This window comes from Oncorhynchus nerka, linkage group LG18, assembly GCF_034236695.1.
Source record: "Oncorhynchus nerka isolate Pitt River linkage group LG18, Oner_Uvic_2.0, whole genome shotgun sequence".
Taxonomy (NCBI): Eukaryota; Metazoa; Chordata; class Actinopteri; order Salmoniformes; family Salmonidae; genus Oncorhynchus; species Oncorhynchus nerka.
Genome location: NC_088413.1, coordinates 25,035,865 through 25,057,896, shown reverse-complemented (window position 1 = coordinate 25,057,896; position 22,032 = coordinate 25,035,865). Strand labels below are relative to the sequence as shown.

At 44.1% G+C, this 22,032-nt stretch overlaps 2 protein-coding genes across 7 annotated transcripts in view; one reads left to right on the top strand and one right to left on the bottom strand.

The window, feature by feature from the left end:
* The window catches only part of fam13a (family with sequence similarity 13 member A), an 83,038-nt gene extending 74,980 nt beyond the window's left edge, over nucleotides 1-8,058 (top strand). For 2 of the 4 annotated variants that reach the window (XM_065003876.1, XM_065003877.1), the window contains 9 exons: nucleotides 269-485; nucleotides 1,105-1,249; nucleotides 1,609-1,896; nucleotides 1,996-2,079; nucleotides 3,070-3,165; nucleotides 4,362-4,445; nucleotides 5,163-5,365; nucleotides 5,718-5,819; nucleotides 5,989-8,058. In XM_065003876.1, coding sequence (XP_064859948.1) covers nucleotides 269-485; nucleotides 1,105-1,249; nucleotides 1,609-1,896; nucleotides 1,996-2,079; nucleotides 3,070-3,165; nucleotides 4,362-4,445; nucleotides 5,163-5,365; nucleotides 5,718-5,819; nucleotides 5,989-6,112 — 1,343 coding nt within the window. In that variant the 3' untranslated portion in view covers nucleotides 6,113-8,058. The remainder of the gene's footprint in view (nucleotides 1-268; nucleotides 486-1,104; nucleotides 1,250-1,608; nucleotides 1,897-1,995; nucleotides 2,080-3,069; nucleotides 3,166-4,361; nucleotides 4,446-5,162; nucleotides 5,366-5,717; nucleotides 5,820-5,988) is intronic. The other 2 variants (XM_065003878.1, XM_065003879.1) reach the window with 1 other exon arrangement.
* Nucleotides 8,059-8,326: 268 nt separating this feature from the next.
* Nucleotides 8,327-22,032, bottom strand: part of LOC115115501 (probable E3 ubiquitin-protein ligase HERC3) — a 38,969-nt gene continuing 25,263 nt past the window's right edge. For all 3 annotated transcript variants that reach the window (XM_065003880.1, XM_065003881.1, XM_065003882.1), the window contains 5 exons: nucleotides 19,941-20,007; nucleotides 19,620-19,702; nucleotides 12,209-12,392; nucleotides 11,138-11,240; nucleotides 8,327-10,223 (listed from right to left, as the gene is read on the bottom strand). In XM_065003880.1, coding sequence (XP_064859952.1) covers nucleotides 10,015-10,223; nucleotides 11,138-11,240; nucleotides 12,209-12,392; nucleotides 19,620-19,702; nucleotides 19,941-20,007 — 646 coding nt within the window. In that variant the 3' untranslated portion in view covers nucleotides 8,327-10,014. The remainder of the gene's footprint in view (nucleotides 10,224-11,137; nucleotides 11,241-12,208; nucleotides 12,393-19,619; nucleotides 19,703-19,940; nucleotides 20,008-22,032) is intronic.

The following is a 22,032-nucleotide window of genomic DNA, read 5'->3' as shown; positions in this document are numbered from 1 at the left end:
TTAGTGTGTGTGTTTTCATGGAGGTTCTGTCATTATCCAACTTTAATTTCAATTTTGACCTTTATTTAACTAGGCAAGTCCGTTAAGAACAAATTCTTATTTTCAACGACAGCCTAAGAACAGTGGGTTAACTGCCTTGTTCAGGGGCAGAACGACAGATTTTTACCTCGTCAGCTCGGAGATTTGATCTTGCGACCTTTCGGTTACTAGTCCAACGCTCTAACCACCTGCCGCCCCTAACCTGTGTTATTTTCTGTCTGTTCCACAGAGCCAGTCCCGGCCTACTCGTCGTGGCAACGGGAGAGCATGGACAGCGAGGAGGCGTGCATTTCGCCCCAAGTGGGGGGCCGCCTGATTCGCCAGCTGATTGAAGAGGACAGCGACCCCATGCTGTCCCCCCGTTTCCACGCCTATGGTCATTGTCAGCAGTACATAGATGACACCGAGGTGCCACCCTCGCCGCCCAATACACACTCCTTTGCCAGGTGAGGAACCAACATGGATTTACAGTACTGTTGACTTTGGGGACGAGTAGTGTGTGTGTGTGTAGGTTTGTTTGTGTGACTGTTTTTGTGTGTTTATGAATTATTATCGGGGTGACCATTTTTTAAAAACAAACTCAGGTCGTTGGTCAGTATTAGACAGCTACTGGTATGTAGTTACAATATCTAAGGAAAACCTAGTACTTACTAGTATAAAAAATGGCATTTTACAAGTCGAGTTAGCTATGAACGTTACAGCAGTAAAATGTAATTATTATTTAGTCACAACTATACTGCGGTATATGTATAGCGCCTTTATCTGCTTTATCACTTGCAGTGCAAACACTCGTATGGAAAATTCGCAATCAAAAGTTGCAATTGTAAACTCAATATCTAAGACGAAGAGAATTATAGTAGATAGCGGTTTTATTTGCAAGATATGGGAGTCACATAATGTGTGATTAGATGTGTGTTCATGCATGTGTTTTTTTTTATTTTTACAATGGGTGGCCATCAGATTGTGTGTTTTTAGAGTGAAGGCGTGTGCATACGTCCAACGTGACTCTGTGTCCATAGCAACAGGCAGTCCTTCTATTTCTATGGCTGTGTCTCTATCCTGCAGTCGGAGGAGGAGTTCCTCTCTGGGCTCCTGCGGTGACGACGACCAGCAAGAGCTGACCTCAGCCCAGCTCTCCAAGAAGATCCACGGTCTCAAGAGGAAGATCCACAAGTACGAGGAGAAGTTTGAGGAGGAGCGCAAATACAGGGTAAATAGTGGCCCCTCTGTAGCTGAAACATTGGACAGCAAGGAAAAATGAGTGAGCCACTTTCTGATTGATTTCTAAAGTAGCTACAGTATATCAGAGAAAGCAGGGCAGCACAACAAGCTTATTAGGAGATCTAGCAAGGCATCCAAAGAAATGCACAGAAATATAAAATTACATTAATAAGACACGACTGGCTTCCTTCAAAGTAAACACGATTAGAGAGTTCATAATGAGACTCAGCTGATGGGAGGGGTGTCAGGAATGGGGTCAACTGATAAAAGTCAAGATGTTGTGGGAAGACGTCAAAATACCCACTGCTGCTGTTTGTGGATGAATATAAATCATGTTGTTGTTTACAGCCCTCACACAGTGACAAGGCTGACAACCCAGAGGTCCTGAAGTGGATGAATGAACTGGCCAAGCTCCGCAAAGACCTGAAAGAGCACAAGCTCCACAAGTCTGAGGAGGACCTCCCTCCGCTGACCCGCCAGCGCAGCAACACCCTGCCCAAGAGCTTTGGCTCCCAGCTGGAGAAGAAGCCCCAACAGGAGAAGGCACCCAAGCCCCCGGTAGAGAACACCCTGGAGGGCGTCCAGAACAAGCTGCAGGAGAAGAGGGACGAGGTGGGGCGGCCCGAGGACGTCAAGGTGAGATAGGAGCCGCCTAGCCGCTGGACCACTGTTAATAGCTAAATGCTAATGGTTAACGGCTAAAGGCTAACTAACAGTGTCTTCCTCCTCTGATAGGATATGACTCGGGAGCAGATTGGCGCTGAGAAGGTGGCCTTACAGAAGGCTCTCCTGTACTACGAAGGCATCCACGGTAGACCAGTGAGTGTCTTGTCCACTGTCCCTTTTCTGCCCCCAAAAATAAAACTATTTCATAGAGCCTTCTAGATAGCCCACCCATCTGCCTGAACAGTAACTGATAGCTAAAAAAAATCAAACAAATGCATTAAATCAGTCTCTGTCCAGTGGAAAACCTGACCTAGATCACAACTGAAGAGTGAATAATGTCTTGAACCAAGCTGTTTGTGTGTGTGTGTAGAGTGCAGAATGTGTGCACACAGATGTGTACTTTGAACTATGCAATCTTTTCATGCAACCTAGATACAACGTTGGCTGCATTTACACAGGCAGCCATTTTCTGATATTCTTTCCACTAATTGGTCTTCTGACCAATTTACATAAGATCTTTTCACAGCAGACCTTTTTCAGAGCTGATCTGGTTGGTCAAAAGATCGATTCATGAAACAAATATTAGAATATGTCTGCTGGTATAAATGCAGCCATAGAGACCCAGATACAACAATACATTATTAAAAGGATGAAATACCAATGAAAACATGACCTTCTGCACTGCAATATATCGTTATTGGCAGACCAAACGTCTTTAGACAGATGTGACGAATATTGTTGTCTCAGCGACGACAATGGCTGAAGGACGAGAAGCCAGCTAACGTCTTAATTTACCTGTAAAGGAATCGACATGGAATCCCTTTTTGATTGGACTAATTGCAAGGGCTAATCCTTGTTAAGGTTTTTTATCAGAAAGTGGAAAGGTGTCCTTTCTGACACCCATAGCCTTCCCTGTGTGACTTTCTATCCTAGTTTATGGCCAGTTGTCCTCTGAGGTACTAAAAAAAACATTGGATTTGAATTGATGGGGATGGAATCTATGTTACCTTGCATGTTGTTGTGTGTCAGCCCTAGCTAGCAGAGTGCTATTGTAGCACCACAGGGGAGTGCTAATGCTAACTAACTAGCGGTGTGCTATTGCTAACAATGTGCCTTTCCCTTTTCTCTCTGCCTCTTCTCTAGGTTACCAAGACTGAGAGACAGATCATGAAGCCCCTGTACGACAGATACCGCCTGGTCAAACAGGTCCTCTGCAGAGCTTCCACCATCCCCGTCATTGTAAGTATAGCTAGCTCTCTTTGCTCTCTCCCTTCATTTTCTCCACAGCAGAGTTGTTCCTGGGTTTCTCTTTGAGGAGCTGGTGGTAAAGGTCACCACGTAGCATTGGCTGAAGATCAAGCTCCTTTGCGTGGGAACTAAATCCTAACAACGCTAATGTTAGCATTAGGCTAGCATTAGCGTCAGTGTCCATAGGCAGGACTGTATGTAGTGGCTAGCCGTAGCGCTAGGTTAGCCTCAAGGCCAATGCCCTAAACCTAAACTCGGTTTAAGTGGCTCAGTGGATCCACAGGTTCTTAACAGAGCTCAAAGGTGACAAGTTGGGGCCACAGCAATTCAGTTGGCCACAGGGAACTACGAACACATACGCACGCACACCACAGCTATGCAGACTCTCCCTCTAGACTAGAAAGATGGGTACGGAGGGGCAGAAAACACTGTTCAAGAGTTCAGATTCTCATCAGATATAGGGATTCGCTGAGGCTGGATTCAATCCAGAAGGGGATAAAAAATATAGATATATAATCTCACAATAACCTCTAACCACCAATACATTAAAGATTATTAGAATATATTTTTCCATTGTAATACATTTCGTCTCCATATGGTTTATGTAACGGGTATACAAGAGAACATTTTAATGTTTTGTCCCAGTTTTCCCTTTTAATTTCTTGTGTAAACACGTTGATTACGCAATATCTAATCTGTGTTATGAACCTAATGTACTGTACAGAACACACTTTATATAATAGATTTAATCCTCATTATATAAATTGGAGACCTAGCAAACGTTTATGTACTGTACATGGTGGCATATAGGGTTATGTCAACTGCTGAATTCATTGTGGTAAAGAGCTGACTCGTGATACTCTTATCTGTTTGATCTAAGAACCTGTTACACAGCCTGCCTTTCAGAGGTTTAAAATCACACGAGAGCCTAGTGCTTGTTTTCACTGAAGAGGCCTATTATGGTCGTGACAAGGTCACACAAACAAGAGCAGGTCATTCTGATCCTAGTACTTGGTGCAGGTTCCAAAAGAAGCATGGTAGTGTTCAGCAGAAAGTCCTACAGTGACAAACCTGATCCGGGATCCGTTTGTAGTGGATGCTATTTAGTCAGTTTCTTTATGTGCTCTGTAGTCAGAGCTGAACTGGGGTCAGTTCTCGAGTGGTAACCCCTCCTTGTTAACTCTCAGGCCTCCCCCTCCAGCAAACGCAGAGGTCCTGTACTTCAGCCCATTATCGAGGGCGAAGCCGCGCTCTTCTTTGACGACATCAAGGTGAAGACACACTGCTGCTCGTGCTCGACTAATCAGTGATCAGAACGCAACTCCCTCCCCCTCACACCCTCCAATCCCCTACTCCCTCACCTCTCAACCAAACCTGATTGCAGCCTGTGGATTGGGTGGCCACCCATAGCACTCGTGGGGGGCGGTTTTGATTCAATATCAACTTGGTTTTTGATGCTTAGATTGCTGCTTCATGACTTGTTAGATTGATTGCTTTGGGATCAACTTGATAGTGTGTGAGAAGGACTAACAAGGCGACTTGCCTGTGCATGGTGTGTGTCAATGTGTGTGTACACCAAAAATAAATCTGATGATCAAATAATCCAATCAAGCAAAAATAGGGAGATCGTCAAATCAGCTCTGGTCTTGAGATGCTCATCACGTCTGTGCTGCAATTTGTGGATGTGTTACAATAGTTTTGATTGAGACAATCTAAAATAAATTCAAAGTGGAAAAATTAACAATAGACATGTATTAACCTCATCAAACTGGCCTGTGTCTGAAAAACGACTGAATAAATGTTTCTTTGTGCTCTGATTCCAGTAACATTAAATGAACAATACTTGATTCTCTTGCATTAACATAGCTCTTGACCTTGGGGGTCCCTTGACAGCCCCATGGCACTACGATCAGTTCACCCCAGCATCGCTCACCCTTTCCCCCTTAACCCTCCACTGACCTCCCCCTTCGCTGGTTTTGTGCCCATAGGAGGAGGAGGATGGCTCTGAGGATGACTCTGAGTCCAACAACAAGCCCCAGATCACAGGGACAGTGCGTCCAGACTTCAGTATGCTGGGCTTCCTGGACCAGCTGGAGGAGGAGACGGACGGCTTCATCTCGCCCGTCGACGAGCTCTCGCCCTCCAAGAACACCACCGACATGCGTCTGTCCAACCTGCATTCGGCCACCATGTAAGCACCCAAGCCGGCCCTGACCTCTTCTTAATTGTCCCTGAGGGGATAAATAAAGTTGAATTGGATTAAATATAATTGACCTGTATCTAAAGCATCTGGATGGGTGAATAACACGGGCATTGTAGTTTAGATTGTAGAATTAAAGTACTGCAATCATTAGTAGTCTCGTGTTATTGTTGATGTCTTATCTATTCAAGTTAGCTGTGGTATTTCATGTGTTTAGAAGAACGTTCACTTCTTAAACAACTAAGATTGAAACAACCTGAAGGACTTTAAAAGCCTTTTAGAGTCAAAACAACCTTTGAGGTTCAGATGCCTAAAGCGGTGTTTGTCTCTCCCCCACACACAGGCCGGAACTAGTGGAGCAGCTACAAGACGCCCGGGAGGAGAAAAAGAGAATCCGCAAGAACCTAAGAGAGTTTGAAGATCAATTCTTCAGGCAAAACGGCAGGTAAGATGACGTTTCCGGTATTGTTTCGTGTCATAGTTGGACTAAATGTAAATAATTAGATGATGCGAGGTGATGTACTGTCCTTCATCTTTGGTTGCACAGCCATTTTGACCGTCGTCCATTCAGCTAATGTTTGTATTTTGCTTCCTCCCACTTGCTGTTGCCATAGAAACGTGCAGAAGGAAGACCGCTCCCCTTTGGCGGTAGAGTATAACGAATACAAGCACATCAAAGCCAAGCTTAGGCTGATAGAGGTTCTCATCAGCAAAGGAGATGCCTCGAAGTTCACCTAAAGAAAATAAAACATCAAAGACTGACAGAGGAATGAATGAGGCTCAGTCTCAATAAGAGATGAACCACACCAGCCCATGGAAAGGAAAACAGATACACCTCATCATCCCTCACAATATGTTTATTTTTTTCTTGTGCCATAGATGCATTTGGCTTCAGGAGATGCCAACATGTTGCCCCCTGATTAATCCCAACTGTAGAAGGGAAACGGTATGGCTTAGTAACTGACCTGAGAGGTGTTGGAACTGACATGTAGGTGCTGCCCCGGGGGCTACTCCATCTTGTCTGTTGTTTCCCTCGTATAGAAGAAGAACTGATTAATCCCAACTGTAGAAGGGAAACGGTATGGCTTAGTTACTGACCTGAGAGGTGTTGGAACTGACATGTAGGTGCTGCCCCGGAGGCTACTCCATCTTGTCTGTTGTTTCCCTCGTATAGAAGAAGAACCCCGGAACTCAAAATGTCGGGCATCTTTGAATGACTACTAACCTAACGTAGCAGGCCTTAAAAGACGCCTGAGTAGAGTCCCCACATTGTTTTTTCAGGGGAAGTGGAGGAAAATACTGTATCCCTGAACCAGAAACATCCTAATTTTCCTGACCCCGCAGAGAGTGGACCAAAACCAACCTTTTTTCAAAGGAAGATTTTTAAATTTTTTTTGGTGCATCTTGATATTGATTGATACCAACAACTACCCTACATCAAATAGTCATCACTAATTTAAAGGATACATTTACAAAGAGTGTTGTATTGATTTAATTTATTTTTCTTCCTTTGAATGTTTATATAGACTCATATAGTTCATATAGACTTTTATATTGGATTTAAAAAAGTCTTAATGTGGAGTGTAACATTAGATTTGGGATTATGTACTTTAAGGTATTGCCATTTTGAGAAACCAGATTTTGTAATCAGAAAAATTAAATGAGGGGATTGTGTATTTTTGTACGGGAGACAGACAGTTACAATCTGCATGCAAACAACCAATCAGACAGCCAGTCTAGCAGAGTTAAGCCAATGGATGGATTTTTTAAATGTAACTCATGATTGGTGCCATATGCCACATTCACGTGCAAGTCGGAACTAGGAAACTCTGACATTTTCGACTTGAAAACTAGTTGAACGCTGCACATGTATAAATACAACCAGTTAGGAAGTCAAACATTTCCCACTTTCCTAGTTCCGACTCGCACGTGAACGTGGCAATTATCTCGACGTTAACCTAGGAAAAACACACTTGTCATCATCAATGCTTATATTTGTTTGTTTCCAGAAATTGTGTGTATTTTTAGCATACTATGAGGAAATGTCAGAGGAGCGTTAATTTGTTTAAACTGAGAACTAGAATGCAAAACAAATAGTCTATGTGTTATTATGATCCAAAGAAAATGACTGATTGCATACCAAAATAGTGTAGTGGATCAATGTATACAATATCATTAATTATTGTGATCATGGTCATCAGTCACTTATGGATTTGACTGCTTGTATATTATTTTGCATTTGTCGGTTTTCTTTTCCTATTCACTTTGTGTGAAAATAAGCTATCCTGTCTTGAAATCAGTGGTATATTTTTGCTCAAACTTTTCAACACCGACAAGGGCCATTTTGTGTGGAACATCCATCCTTAAAGTCCCAATAACTATCAAAATAGCTGCCAATCCCCAACGCAGAGCCTTCAATACTCAATCAAGGCATGCTGCTTTCTTTTTTTTATGTAGGTATTTTCATAGCCTATTTGTTCCTTGTAAATATGGATCCAGATCTATGTTTACATTGCTAAGTGAGCAAGTACATTTTTCCTTTTTCTCCAAAATGGATCATTTTAATAGTGTGACTTTCGTTTTTATTGAATGTAAAACACTGGTGGACATAATGAATTATGGGTGTGTACATTTTAGTACATAAATTGTATATATAATATAAAACCAAACATATTTTTACTGAGTTTGTTGGCGTTGGGTTTTCATTGGTGTGTTTGTGTGGTACTGAATTGGTGGTGAATGTCAACACATTTCACAGGGAGATACTACAAGAACACAATGTCATACATGTAAAGAACATGGCAATTTCATTCATATTGGTTGAACTCTACAACAAAATGACTTTCTTTACACAAAGTCCCCCTATATGCACCGCTCATTTATCCACAAGCAAATCCTTATTCCCAGACCAACCTATAAAATAGCTTCTTGATTTAAAACACAACTACAGGACAAGCTGGAATTACGTTTTATTTGTTCAGGGAAAAAATGTCATCCATTTAGAAGGTACAAAATTAAATATGATAAACTTAACAATCCAGTTATAGATCCACTAATAAGCCCTTATTTGCAAACATTGACCCCATGATTTGGAATTGTCGCCATTACCGTGGTGAAATAAGAATAATAGGAATGAATAGGCTTTTCCCCTAGCCTGGTTGCTGATCGGTTTGTTGTCTTGCCAACAGCACAAATGGATTAAGGACCAGGCTATAATAGAACACACTGAGCCTCCCTCAGGCATTGCCCTAGCACAGCTTTGAATAAACAAAAGGTCACTATGACTTGTTTATTATGTCATTGTCTACACTGAGGGTGACGAGTTATAAATCAAAATAGTAATGATTCCCCTTGGGCAAATGTGGCTATATATGTATTAAAACAAAAGACAAACAAGGAGACCAGCCGTCCCTATAGATAACGACGTTTGTCTTAACCTCAGTTACAGTGGAGAAAGACGTGGCTTCAGAGAAATGGTAGACAATACAATACCTCCATTGGCTGAGACGTTCGGTAATAGGACTGAATAGGCAGAATGCACAGACAAAGTTATTTTTATCACTTGCATATCAACACACGATCCAGATACACTTGAGAGAATAGTCATTGAAGTAACGGCCGGGAAACGATGCAGAGATGTGCAGCGTCCCCTGACCCTCATACAAACGGCATTACATTACTGAGCTGTTCGTTATTGCTAATAACATGACCCAATATAATCTGTTCTTTAAACCTAATCAATGACCCAAGACTAATTCTGCAGGTCAAATCAACCAATCCTAATGTCTTTGGTCTGAATGCTGTGTCATCACAGAAGGAACCGGTGGGAACCATGAACAGATAATCTGTAAATCAACCTATTATCCGCCAGGCCACAAATGTGCACTCATTCTGACATTGAGATGATTTATTCCTAATCTGGGGTTACAGGGATCAAAGAAATGTGGATTAGCTGTATTTTGTTTAATGTAACAATGAGTCTTTTTAGCGTTTCCTCTCGACAACATGCACACAGACATTTTAACATTCATTTAAAAAAAAGACACTTCACCAATACTACTGTAATAAAATCACTCCCAACGGCATCGCAATCAAAGAAATATTGATAAATGTAAGATTGAGGACATGTAAGTAACTCCAGTCGTTCAGTTAGTCTTTTTAATGTAGAAATAGACTGGTATTGTGGGTATGGCATTAGAATGCCATGTATTTATTGGGCTTGAGTATGGAACTGTCTGCCTGCTGTTCACTCATGTATTCATCTGGTATCATCTGTCCTCAAACTGACCCAAGAACAGCGGTAAAAGACCAGATCCCAGGTAAAGGGCTTCAATGTTCACCTCTGACATGTATAATTTTTCAAATCCCAAAAAACTATTCAATTCAATAAATTATCTTAAAGCAACAAAAAAGCTGGTTTAATTAAAACTGTTCAAGTTATGTACATCAATCTGCATAGAAGACAATTATAACTCAAAATATATCATCTCTTACGGGAAAGTGCTATGGAAAAGCAGCCCCCTTCCCTCCATCCAGCCACCCCCATTCACAGGGCGTTGTTATTAAAGGACATTAGCATTAGCAGCCATGCTAATTCCCCCTGGGCCTCTAGGGGGAGCCAATGACCCAGCCACTGGGTCTCACACCAGGCTGAAGCCCTCGTACTGCTCCACGGCCTGGGTGAGACGGCGGTGTAGGGTCTGTTTGGTCTGGTAGCGGGGCATGTCCAGCAGGTTGTAGCAGGTGTGGGCCACGGGCAGATAGTGCTCCTCGGCCGACGTGGACTGGATGGAGATGCGGAGGCTCTCCATGCCATGGATGGGGATGCGGTCGCTGCCCGTCAGGAATACTGGGAAAGAGGGGACAGTAAAGGGGAGGGCTAGTGTTAGCATTAGGTATAGTATTATAGTTGAGAGAGGGAGAGATAGCATTAGATGTACAGTATCAGAGGCTGAGAGTACTAATACTCAAGCAGCTTTGTTTCCTTGTAGCTTTAGAAATAGATAGCCAGTGGCTCAAGCTCAATGTTAAGTCCAACACTAGTAAGTGCCTAGACCTTGAGTAAAACTACAGATTGCCATTGTGATAGTTTAATGAGGTGTTGGCTGAGGGCTCTACTCAGTATTTACATAAGAACCGAGGGCTCTCGTATTAATACTTACATAAGAACCGAGGGCTCTACTCAGTATTTACATAAGAACCGAGGGCTCTCGTATTAATACTTACATAAGAACCGAGGGCTCTAGTATTAATACTTACATAAGAACCGAGGGCTCTAGTATTAATACTTACATAAGAACCGAGGGCTCTCGTATTAACTTACATAAGAACCGAGGGCTCTCGTATTAACTTACATAAGAACCGAGGGCTCTACTCAGTATTTACATAAGAACCGAGGGCTCTCGTATTAATACTTAGAAAAGAACCGAGGGTTCTACTCAGTATTTACATAAGAACCGAGGGCTCTCAGTATGAATACTTACATAAGAACCGAGGGCTCTCGTAGAAAAGAACCGAGGGCTCTCAGTATGAATACTTACATAAGAACCGAGGGCTCTCGTATTAATACTTACATAAGAACCGAGGGCTCTCGAATTAATACTTACATAAGAACCGAGGGCTCTCGTATTAATACTTACATAAGAACCGAGGGCTCTACCTAGTACTTACATAAGAACTGAGGTCTCTACATAGTACTTACATAAGAACAGAGGGCTCTACTTAGTACTTACATAAGAACCGAGGGCTCTACTTAGTACTTACATAAGAACCGCTTCTTCTTTTCCAGAGGGAACTCATGGAATACCTCCCAAAACATCCTCACAGTCGGATGAGTGGCTGAATACTCTCCTTTGTAAACCGCATTCTGTAGTAGAAAGCCAAAACAACATAATATGGTTCTATTATATTAGGGACAGTTATGTAACTGAAGTTGGCCAACTGCTATGATTTGTATAAAGCATTCTACTTGGTCACTATCATTAAGTGTTATTCAGAGTTAGAACATGATTCCTTCATATGTGACAGCCTGCGGAATTCCTCAGAGCTGTGTGTGTGTGTGTGTGTGTGTGTGTGTGCAGACCCTTTACCTAGCCCCAGCGTTCAAACTTCATACACATTTCCCACATTCTGAGCAGTTCTGTGAAAACACCCCACTTATGCAAGAGTCCCCATCATGTTGTCAATATCCTGCACACGACACTCCCAGTAAACACAGATCACAGACCCCTTACAATCATCTGAAGACATCAACACGCTAAAAACAAAACTAATCTAGGAGAAGCCCAGTGTACATTACTTACGGTGAACTTTTTAACTTCCTCCATTAGCCAATGGCTAATCCCCATGCCCTCCCCGGCTCAGCGAGCCAAACATGTCCCGACACTCGAACTTGACCAGACAGACTTTCGAACTTCCTGGTTTCTGACTGAAGGGTTTTGTCTAATTGGCTATGCCCTCAGGAACTGCCTGGTCAAGGTTCGTTTTAGTGATGGGTCAACAATTAAAACAATTATTTTGATTAGTTTTGACACTGTGCTTTGCAGTATGGCATCAATTGTTTTATTATATTTCACACCCATTTTGATGTTCTCCGGTAACAGTATGTAGTGTCAACACCAGTGTTTTCCGTGGATGTTTGACTCAGTGATCGACTGCCCTGGGGTGTATTCACTCTTACATTCTCCATCATCTACCATGTAGGGTTAGCTTAGCATTCTCCATCACCCACCATTAGGATTAGCTTAGCATTAGCACTCACATTCTCCATCACCTACCATTAGGGTTAGCTTCGTATGACCTACCATTAGCATGAGCATTAGCTTTAAAGCTCACCTTCTCCATTTCCTCCCAGTTATAGTTGTTGTTTCCCACCACCATGGCCATAAGCTCGGAGGGCTGGAACAGCGACAGGATCTTCCCACCACACACCTTCAGGAACCCAGAGGAGAAGGCCTGGTACAGCTCGCTCACCGAGTCCCTGAACATGTACTTCAGGTAGGCCTCCACAAACTCCTCCCTGACACAGAGAGAGACACAGACCAACAGACATAACACAAAGAATATTGAGTGGCCATACAGTTAACCATCCCAATTTTGGAGATCCAATCAGTAGTCTGGTTGTAGTGAATAGCCAGAGCCAGCCCTAACCTCTTGGCAGCAAATAGAAACATTTGACATTTTAATAATTTCCTGCAATTCTACACATTTTGCCATGGGGTGGAGAGAAAGTTTTGCAGTTGTGAAACTAATTTCATGCAATTCTACTATTTAACATGGGACGGAGAGAAAATGTTGTAGTTTTAAAGCCAATTTCTGGCACGTATACACATTTTGCGACGGGGTGGATAGAAACGTTTGCAGTTTCAAAGCGAATTCAGTGATATTCTGCACATTTTGCCATGACTTATGCCATCTTCATATGATTTTTGAGTGAGAGAAATTCCCTGTAACCATTTTCATTTGTTAATGCTTAAACCCCTGCCTGTCTCATGTTGCTGCACTAATACTACACACACACACACACACACACACACACACACACACGTGATGTGACAAGCCCCTCCACCTACGGCCATGCCACACAGAGGGGTTGTCAGCCCTAAGATGGCCATCATGGTGAAGACTACATGGCCCATAACCCACTGCTCTACAGGTCAGCTGGCCTGAGTGGCCTCCTTATGGTTTAAATGAATGGTTTCCCCACATGGAGAGCAGCAGGAGCTGCTGAAGACTATCCAAGCGTCATAGAACTGTTTAAACAAATGACTTTCCTTCAGCTTGATGATTGAATAAGTTATACTCTGACACAGCTAGGGCTTTTGATTTAGTTGGTCATTACTCTATTATTTGATTAACACGTTTGTTATTAAAATTCATCATACAGGGATGATTTCTGTATTTTGAACATTACATATCTTGAAAATGTGATTGCTGACAAGCAAAACATTTTGGGACTATGTCAACAATGGACAAATACCAAAATATAGTTTTTTGGTGAAATGTTCCTTTGAGGCTGCAACTGAACATGTTGTTCCTGTGACTGTCAGTATAGCTTCATTCTCATGGCAGGCCTATCCCCTCAGGAAGGGAATAGGGCTTTGTGAGGATAGAGAATATCAGTGAGAGCAGCACTAAGCCTGTGTCTCAAATGGCACCCAATTCCCTATATAGTGCACTACTTCAAAGGAAATAGGTTGCCATTTGTGACACAGACTAGCGGTCTCTCCCAGGAGGTGGTGTCACAGGGGAGGTGTTCTGTGTTCTGGAGACACGCTCTACTGGGCAGATTGGAGACCCGGAGACCCTTGGCCACTGCACCGGCCAATCAAAACAGATTAAAATAGACCATACATAACCCACCACCATAACCATCTATAATTGAGATCCATGGGACTGAGACACCCATCTTGAATTTAGTCACTATTAAGGGGCTGGGTACTGTGCAATCTGCAATGTGGATTGGAGCTCTACTCATTAATACTTTCATCCTAGTAATAAACAACCATGACAGTTAAAGGATGGGACTATCCTGATTAATTTCTCTCATTTAGTCAGGAACTTAACTGGTAAAGAACTTTATCTTTAAAACAGCACATGACTGGATAGAGAGTCAACTGTGCCCTTGCACATAGGATGTTTAAAACACACACACACACACACACACACACACACACACACACACACACACACAATCTGTCCCTGTGTGAGGTTCCTGTGAGGAGGATAAGATGATGATGGCAGTGTGTGTCAGGCCTGGAGTTCAGCACAGCATGGCCCAGGGAGGATGTGTGAACTCTGTGTAGCAACGTGGTTGGCCACCCCCTGATTTCCTGACAGATACTGTAGCAGCCAGCTACAGAGATGTAAGGAGAGCTGCAGGGGAATAGGAACGTTGCTCTTCGGCCTACTCTCCCTTTCTTACTAACACACACACGTGGCTAATATACACTCACACACACTGACACAGTCACACTCAAACAGACACACACTCCCCAGCCTCTCCCTCCAGAGATTTAACTGACGAGCCCCACAGCCAGAAATAAAAACACTCGATCTGACAAACGGCAATGAGGAATGGGAGCAGGAAACTTGCCATAGCATCTGTGGGCTAAACTAACCTCCACAACTCCACTCACAATAAACAAACCTCCCTCGTGTAATGAAGAGGAAAGGTGACTCAACTCATTGTTTCACAGTTTTTCCTGACCATGTGACCTGTCCAGGAAAACTCTGGGCTGCAGTTATAGTCTATAAGTAGGAAAAACTCCTGGAATTATGCTTTCACTTATTTACATTTTAGTAGATGGTCCTATCCACAGCAACAATTAGGGTTTGGTGCCTTGCTCAAGAGTACATTGAAAGATTTTTCACCTAGTCACCTTTCAGTTACTGGTCCTGTGTTCTTAACCACTAGGCTATCTGCCACTTGAAAATTCTAGATATGCCTGCACTTCAAGTCATAACAGACAGCCTTCAAAACGGCCTTCGTAGTCTGACTCTGTTTTGGCAGGATGAATGGGTTAGTTTTTCGCTTGCTCTCTCTCTCTGGGTGGAGGCCCTGAGGATTTGGCCCCACGGCCAAATGGCTAGTCAAAGTATAATGAGGATTTGTGGAGAGATGTGGGCTGCTGTTGTTCTGAACCCAATCCCAGCTGGGGACATCCCCATCTGTTCAACACAAGCTTCCAGCACACCCCCCGGACTGTTACCTCAATGGACTCCTCCATAAGCTGCTCTAACTCTGTGTCAGTGACAGAAGGGCCGCCTCAAAATACAGTGAGCTCCAAAAGTATTGGGACAGCGAAACATTTTTTGGTTGTTTTGGCTCTGCACTCTGCTACCCCCCGAAAACAATGCTAACCTCCCATGTTATTGTAATGGTGAGAGGTTAGCATATCTTAATATTTGTACGTCTAACTTCTTCACAATTCATTCAGGATTATCCGTAATCATGTTAGCATCCACATTAATGTAGAGAAACATATTCTATTCGTATTTACAATAAAACTGACTGCAATAGCATAATATACACTGCTCAAAAAAATAAAGGGAACACTTAAACAACACAATGTAACTCCAAGTCAATCACACTTCTGTGAAATCAAACTGTCCACTTAGGAAGCAACACTGATTGACAATAAATGTAATATGCTGTTGTGAAAATGGAATAGACAACAGGTGGAAATTCTAGGAAATTAGTAAGACACCCCCAATAAAGGAGTGGTTCTGCAGGTGGTGACCACAGACCACTTCTCAGTTCCTGTGCTTCCTGGCTGATGTTTTGGTCACTTTTGAATGCTGGCGGTGCTTTCACTCTAGTGGTAGCATGAGGCGGAGTCTACAACCCACACAAGTTGCTCAGGTAGTGCAGCTCATCCAGGATGATTCATCGATGCGAGCTGTGGCAAGAAGGTTTGCTGTGTCTGTCAGCGTAGTGTCCAGAGCATGGAGGCGCTACCAGGAGACAGGCTAGTACATCAGGAGACGTGAAGGAGGCCGTAGGAGGGCAACAACCCAGCAGCATGACCGCTACCTCCGCCTTTGTGCAAGGAGGAGCAGGAGGAGCACTGCCAGAGCCCTGCAAAATGACCTCCGCAGGCCACAAATGTGCATGTGTCTGCTCAAACGGTCAGAAACAGACTCCATGAGGGTGGTATGAGGCCCTGACGTCCACAGGTGGGGGTTGTGCTTACAGCCCAACACCGTGCAGGACGTTTGGCATTTGACAGAGAACACCAAGATTGGCAAATCCGCCACTGGCGCCCTGTGCTCTTCAGATGAAAGCAGGTTCACACTGAGCACATGTGACAGAGTCTGGAGACGCCGTGGAGAACGTTCTGCTGCCTGCAACATCCTCCAGCATGACCGGTTTGGCGGTGGGTCAGTCATGGTGTGGGGTGGAATTTCTTTGGGGGCCACACAGCCCTCCATGTGCTCGCCAGAGGTAGCCTGACTGTAATTAGGTACCAAGATGAGATCCTCAGACCCCTTGTGAGACCATATGCTGGTGCGGTTGGCCCTGGGTTCCTCCTAATGCAAGACAATGCTAGACCTCATGTTTAAAAAAAAAAAAATATATTTCACCTTTATTTAACCAGGTAGGCTAGTTGAGAACAAGTTCTCATTTGCAACTGCGACCTGGCCAAGATAAAGCATAGCAGTGTGAACAGACAACACAGAGTTACACATGGAGTAAACAATTAACAAGTCAATAACACAGTAGAAAAAAAATGGGCAGTCTATATACAATGTGTGCAAAAGGCATGAGGAGGTAGGCGAATAATACAATTTTGCAGATTAACACTGGAGTGATAAATGATCAGATGGTCATGTACAGGTAGAGATATTGGTGTGCAAAAGAGCAGAAAAGTAAATAAATTTTTTTTTTTAAAACAGTATAAAAACAGTATGGGAATGAGGTAGGTGAAAATGGGTGGGCTATTTACCAATAGACTATGTACAGCTGCAGCGATCGGTTAGCTGCTCGGATAGCTGATGTTTGAAGTTGGTGAGGGAGATAAAAGTCTCCAACTTCAGCGATTTTTGCAGTTTGTTCCAGTCACAGGCAGCAGAGTACTGGAACGAAAGGCGGCCAAATGAGGTGTTGGCTTTAGGGATGATCAGTGAGATACACCTGCTGGAGCGCGTGCTACGGATGGGTGTTGCCATCGTGACCAGTGAACTGAGATAAGGCGGAGCTTTACCTAGCATGGACTTGTAGATGACCTGGAGCCAGTGGGTCTGGCGACGAATATGTAGCGAGGGCCAGCCGACTAGAGCATACAAGTCGCAGTGGTGGGTGGTATAAGGTGCTTTGGTGACAAAACGGATGGCACTGTGATAGACTGCATCCAGTTTGCTGAGTAGAGTGTTGGAAGCCATTTTGTAGATGACATCGCCGAAGTCGAGGATCGGTAGGATAGTCAGTTTTACTAGGGTAAGCTTGGCGGCGTGAGTGAAGGAGGCTTTGTTGCGGAATAGAAAGCCGACTCTTGATTTGATTTTCGATTGGAGATGTTTGATGTGAGTCTGGAAGGAGAGTTTGCAGTCTAGCCAGACACCTAGGTACTTATAGATGTCCACATATTCAAGGTCGGAACCATCCAGGGTGGTGATGCTAGTCGGGCATGCGGGTGCAGGCAGCGATCGGTTGAAAAGCATGCATTTGGTTTTACTCGCGTTTAAGAGCAGTTGGAGGTCACGGAAGGAGTGCTGTATGGCATTGAAGCTCGTTTGGAGGTTAGATAGCACAGTGTCCAGTGACGGGCCGAAAGTATATAGAATGGTGTCGTCTGCGTAGAGGTGGATCAGGGAATCGCCCGCAGCAAGAGCAACATCATTGATATATACAGAGAAAAGAGTCGGCCCGAGAATTGAACCCTGTGGCACCCCATAGAGACTGCCAGAGGACCGGACAGCATGCCCTCCGATTTGACACACTGAACTCTGTCTGCAAAGTAATTGGTGAACCAGGCAAGGCAGTCATCCGAAAAACCGAGGCTATTGAGTCTGCCGATAAGAATATGGTGATTGACAGAGTCGAAAGCCTTGGCGAGGTCGATGAAGACGGCTGCACAGTACTGTCTTTTATCGATGGCGGTTATGATATCGTTTAGTACCTTGAGCGTGGCTGAGGTGCACCCGTGACCGGCTCGGAAACCAGATTGCACAGCGGAGAAGGTACGGTGGGATTCGAGATGGTCAGTGACCTGTTTGTTGACTTGGCTTTCAAGACCTTAGATAGGCAGGGCAGGATGGATATAGGTCTATAGCAGTTTGGGTCCAGGGTGTCTCCCCTTTGAAGAGGGGATGACTGCGGCAGCTTTCAATCCTTGGGGATCTCAGACGATATGAAAGAGAGGTTGAACAGGCTGGTAATAGGGGTTGCAATGGCGGCAGATAGTTTCAGAAATAGAGGGTCCAGATTGTCAAGCCCAGCTGATTTGTACGGGTCTAGGTTTTGCAGCTCTTTCAGAACATCTGCTATCTGGATTTGGGTAAAGGAGAACCTGGAGAGGCTTGGGCGAGGAGTTGCGGGGGGGCGGAGCTGTTGGCCGAGGTTGGAGTAGCCAGGCGGAAGGCATGGCCAGCCGTTGAGAAGTGCTTATTGAAGCTTTCGATAATCATGGATTTATCGGTGGAGACCGTGTTACCTAGCCTCAGTGCAGTGGGCAGCTGGGAGGAGGTGCTCTTGTTCTCCATGGACTTCACAGTGTCCCAGAACTTTTTGGAGTTGGAGCTACAGGATGCAAACTTCTGCCTGAAGAAGCTGGCCTTAGCTTTCCTGACTGACTGCGTGTATTGGTTCCTGACTTCCCTGAACAGTTGCATATCACGGGGGCTATTCGATGCTATTGCAGTCCGCCACAGGATGTTTTTGTGCTGGTCGAGGGCAGTCAGGTCTGGAGTGAACCAAGGGCTGTATCTGTTCTTGGTTCTGCATTTTTTGAACGGAGCATGCTTATCTAAAATGGTGAGGAAGTTACTTTTAAAGAATGACCAGGCATCCTCAACTGACGGGATGAGGTCAATGTCCTTCCAGGATACCCGGGCCAGGTCGATTAGAAAGGCCTGCTCACAGAAGTGTTTTAGGGAGCGTTTGACAGTGATGAGGGGTGGTCGTTTGACTGCGGCTCCGTGGCGGATACAGGCAATGAGGCAGTGATCACAGTGATGTGGCTGGAGTGTGACAGCAGTTCCGGCAAAAGGAAGGCATTGATACTATGGACTGGCCCGCCCGTTCCCCAGACCTGAATCCAATTGAGCACATCTGGGACATCATGTCTCGCTCCATCCACCAACGCCACGTTGCACCACAGACTGTCCAGGAGTTAGCATATGCTTTAGTCCAGGTCTGGGAGGAGATCCCTCAGGAGACCATCCGCCACCTCATCAGGAGCATGCCCAGGCGTTTTAGGGAGGTCATACAGGCACGTGGAGGCCACACACACTACTGAGCCTCATTTTGACTTGTTTTACATCAAAGTTGGATCAGCCTGCAGTGTGGTTTTCCACTTTAATTTTGAGTGTGACTCCAAATCCAGACCTCCATGGGTTGATAAATTTGATTTCCATTGATAATTTTTGTGTGATTTTGTTGTCAGCACATTCAACTATGTAAAGAAAAAAGTATTTAATAAGAATATTTCATTCAGTCAGATCTAGGATGTGTTATTTTAGTGTTCCCTTAATTTTTTTGCGCAGTGTATATATATATATATATAAATAAAAAAAGGGACCCCACCTGTTGTTCTTGTCCACAGTGATGCGGTCTCCTCCAGGGATAAGCTCCTTAACCTCCGTCAGACCATAGTACTCTCTGGTGATCTGGGATGGACACAGTGGGGGGTTAGATATCATCCAGTCAGGCAACTAAATATCATCCATTTCTACTGCAGAATCTGATTTGGCATCTGAATGTTGTGAAGATCTTTCTTTACAGTCATCTTTTAAATGGGTAATGACGTAGTGTTTCAGGAGGGAGTGGGTTTATGTTTTGTTTGGGGTTCAGACGTCTCCAAGAGTTGGCACAATTCACAACAGGGGGGCCCCTGTGAGGACTTACAGCAAAGTTTAGACAAAATGTCTCCTCAATGTCATCTTCCTCATGGTCCAGGAGCTGTTGTAAACTCCTAGAGAGAAAAAGAGAGACGTATTCACTAACACATGACCGTAGAGAATGTAAGTTCTCTCTCACTATGGTGGGAAAACAAAGAGAGGAGCACTAGCGAGAGAGAGAGAGAGAGAGAGAGGGAACGCAAGACAGAGAAATAGAAGACCAATGTCATCCTCATCAAAATTCCTCCCACATAGCTGCGTCTTGAGGTAAAGACTCAGCCAGCACACTTTTCATCACTGACACAGACAGCATCCCTCCCTGGCAGCCTCAGCCATCGCTAAAGACTTTCTCCCTAACCTAGCTGGGGATAACACACTCTCCATTTTAAAGGCCTCTGCCCTCAGTAGCATTTAGTGACATCGCTAACGTCACATTTTAGAGCTTACCCTGGTGGCCAGCTGTGTTCTGTCCCCAAAGCACCTGGATTATCTAGGATAGAACAGAAGAGGGAACAACAAGGCTTCCTGTAGCGCTAGCCTGTTTGAACGCTAACGCTAGCGGCTAATAATAGGCAGTAATGGAGAATGCCGGCTATGCTAATTCTAACAGCTAATAGACAGTGATTGAGAATGGGGGCTACGCTAGTGCTAGTAGCCAATAAAAGACACTGATGAAGAATGGGGGCTATGCTATGCTAACGCTAGGAGCTAATAATAGACAGTGATGGAGAATGGGGGCTATGCTATGTTAACGCTGGGAGACAATAACAGACCGTGAGTGATGGAGAGTGTGGGAGGAGGACTACGCTAAGCTATGCTTGCTAGGGAGAAGCTAGCCAACCCTAACACAACACAGGAAGTATGCATGGAGTAACAGAGCCAGGGATAGGGTGCCAAGGGGAAAAGAAACTCCTCGTTCTCTCCAGACCCAAAGGGCAGCCAAGTGGGATGTCTCACATTCTATTGAAGTTGGAGCAAGGATGGGCGTATGCTGCCTTGCTTTGTATGGGCTGTGTATTGGAGTGGTGTTCTTACGGGTTGTGGAGTTGAGTTTTTCTGCACAAAGTACTCTGAACTACAGTAGTCTGTGAAGTAGGTACAGTTGAAGTCGGAAGTTTACATACACCTTAGCCAAATACATTTAAACTCAGTTTTTCACAATTCCTGACATTTAATCCTAGTAAAAATTCCCTGTTTTAGGTCAGTTAGGATCACCACTTTATTTTAAGAATGTGAAATGTCAGAATAGATTTACTTCAGCTTTTATTTCTTTCATCACATTCCCAGTGGGTCAGAAGTTTACATGCCACTCCAATACCTTGACTTTGTTGCCATTTTGCCACATATTTGGAAGTATGCTTGGGGGTCATTGTCCATTTGGAAGACCCATTTGCGACCAAGCTTAAACTTCCTGACTGATGTCTTGAGATGTTCCTTCACTATATCCACATAATTTTCCTTCCTCATGATGCCATCTATTTAGTGAAGTGCACCAGTCCCTCCTGCAGCAAAGCACCCCCACAACATGATGCTGCAACCCCCGTGCTTCAAGGTTGGGATGGTGTTCTTCGGCTTGCAAGCGTCCCCCTTTTTCCTCCAAACATAACAATGGTCATTATGGCCAAACAGTTCTATTTTTGTTTTATCAGACCAGAGGACATTTCTCCAAAAAGTACGATCTTTGTCCCCATGTGCAGTTGCAAACCGTAGTCGGTCTTTATGGCAGTTTTGGAGCAGTGGCTTCTTTATTGCTGAGCGGCATTTCAGGTTATGTCGATATAGGACTCGTTTTACTGTGGATATAAATACATTTGTACCGGTTTCCTCCAGCATCTTCATAAGATCCTTTGCTGTTGTTCTGGGATTGATTTGCACTTTTCACACCAAAGTACGTTCCTCTCTAGGAGACAGAACGCGTCTCCTTCCTGAGCGGTATGACGGCTGCATGGTCCCGTGGTGTTTATACTTGCGTACTATTGTTTGTACAGATGAATGTGGTACCTTCAGGCGTTTGGAAATTACTCCCAAGGATGAACCAGCCTTGTGGAGGTCTACCATTTTTTTTCTGATGTCTTGGCTTTTGATTTTCCCATGATATC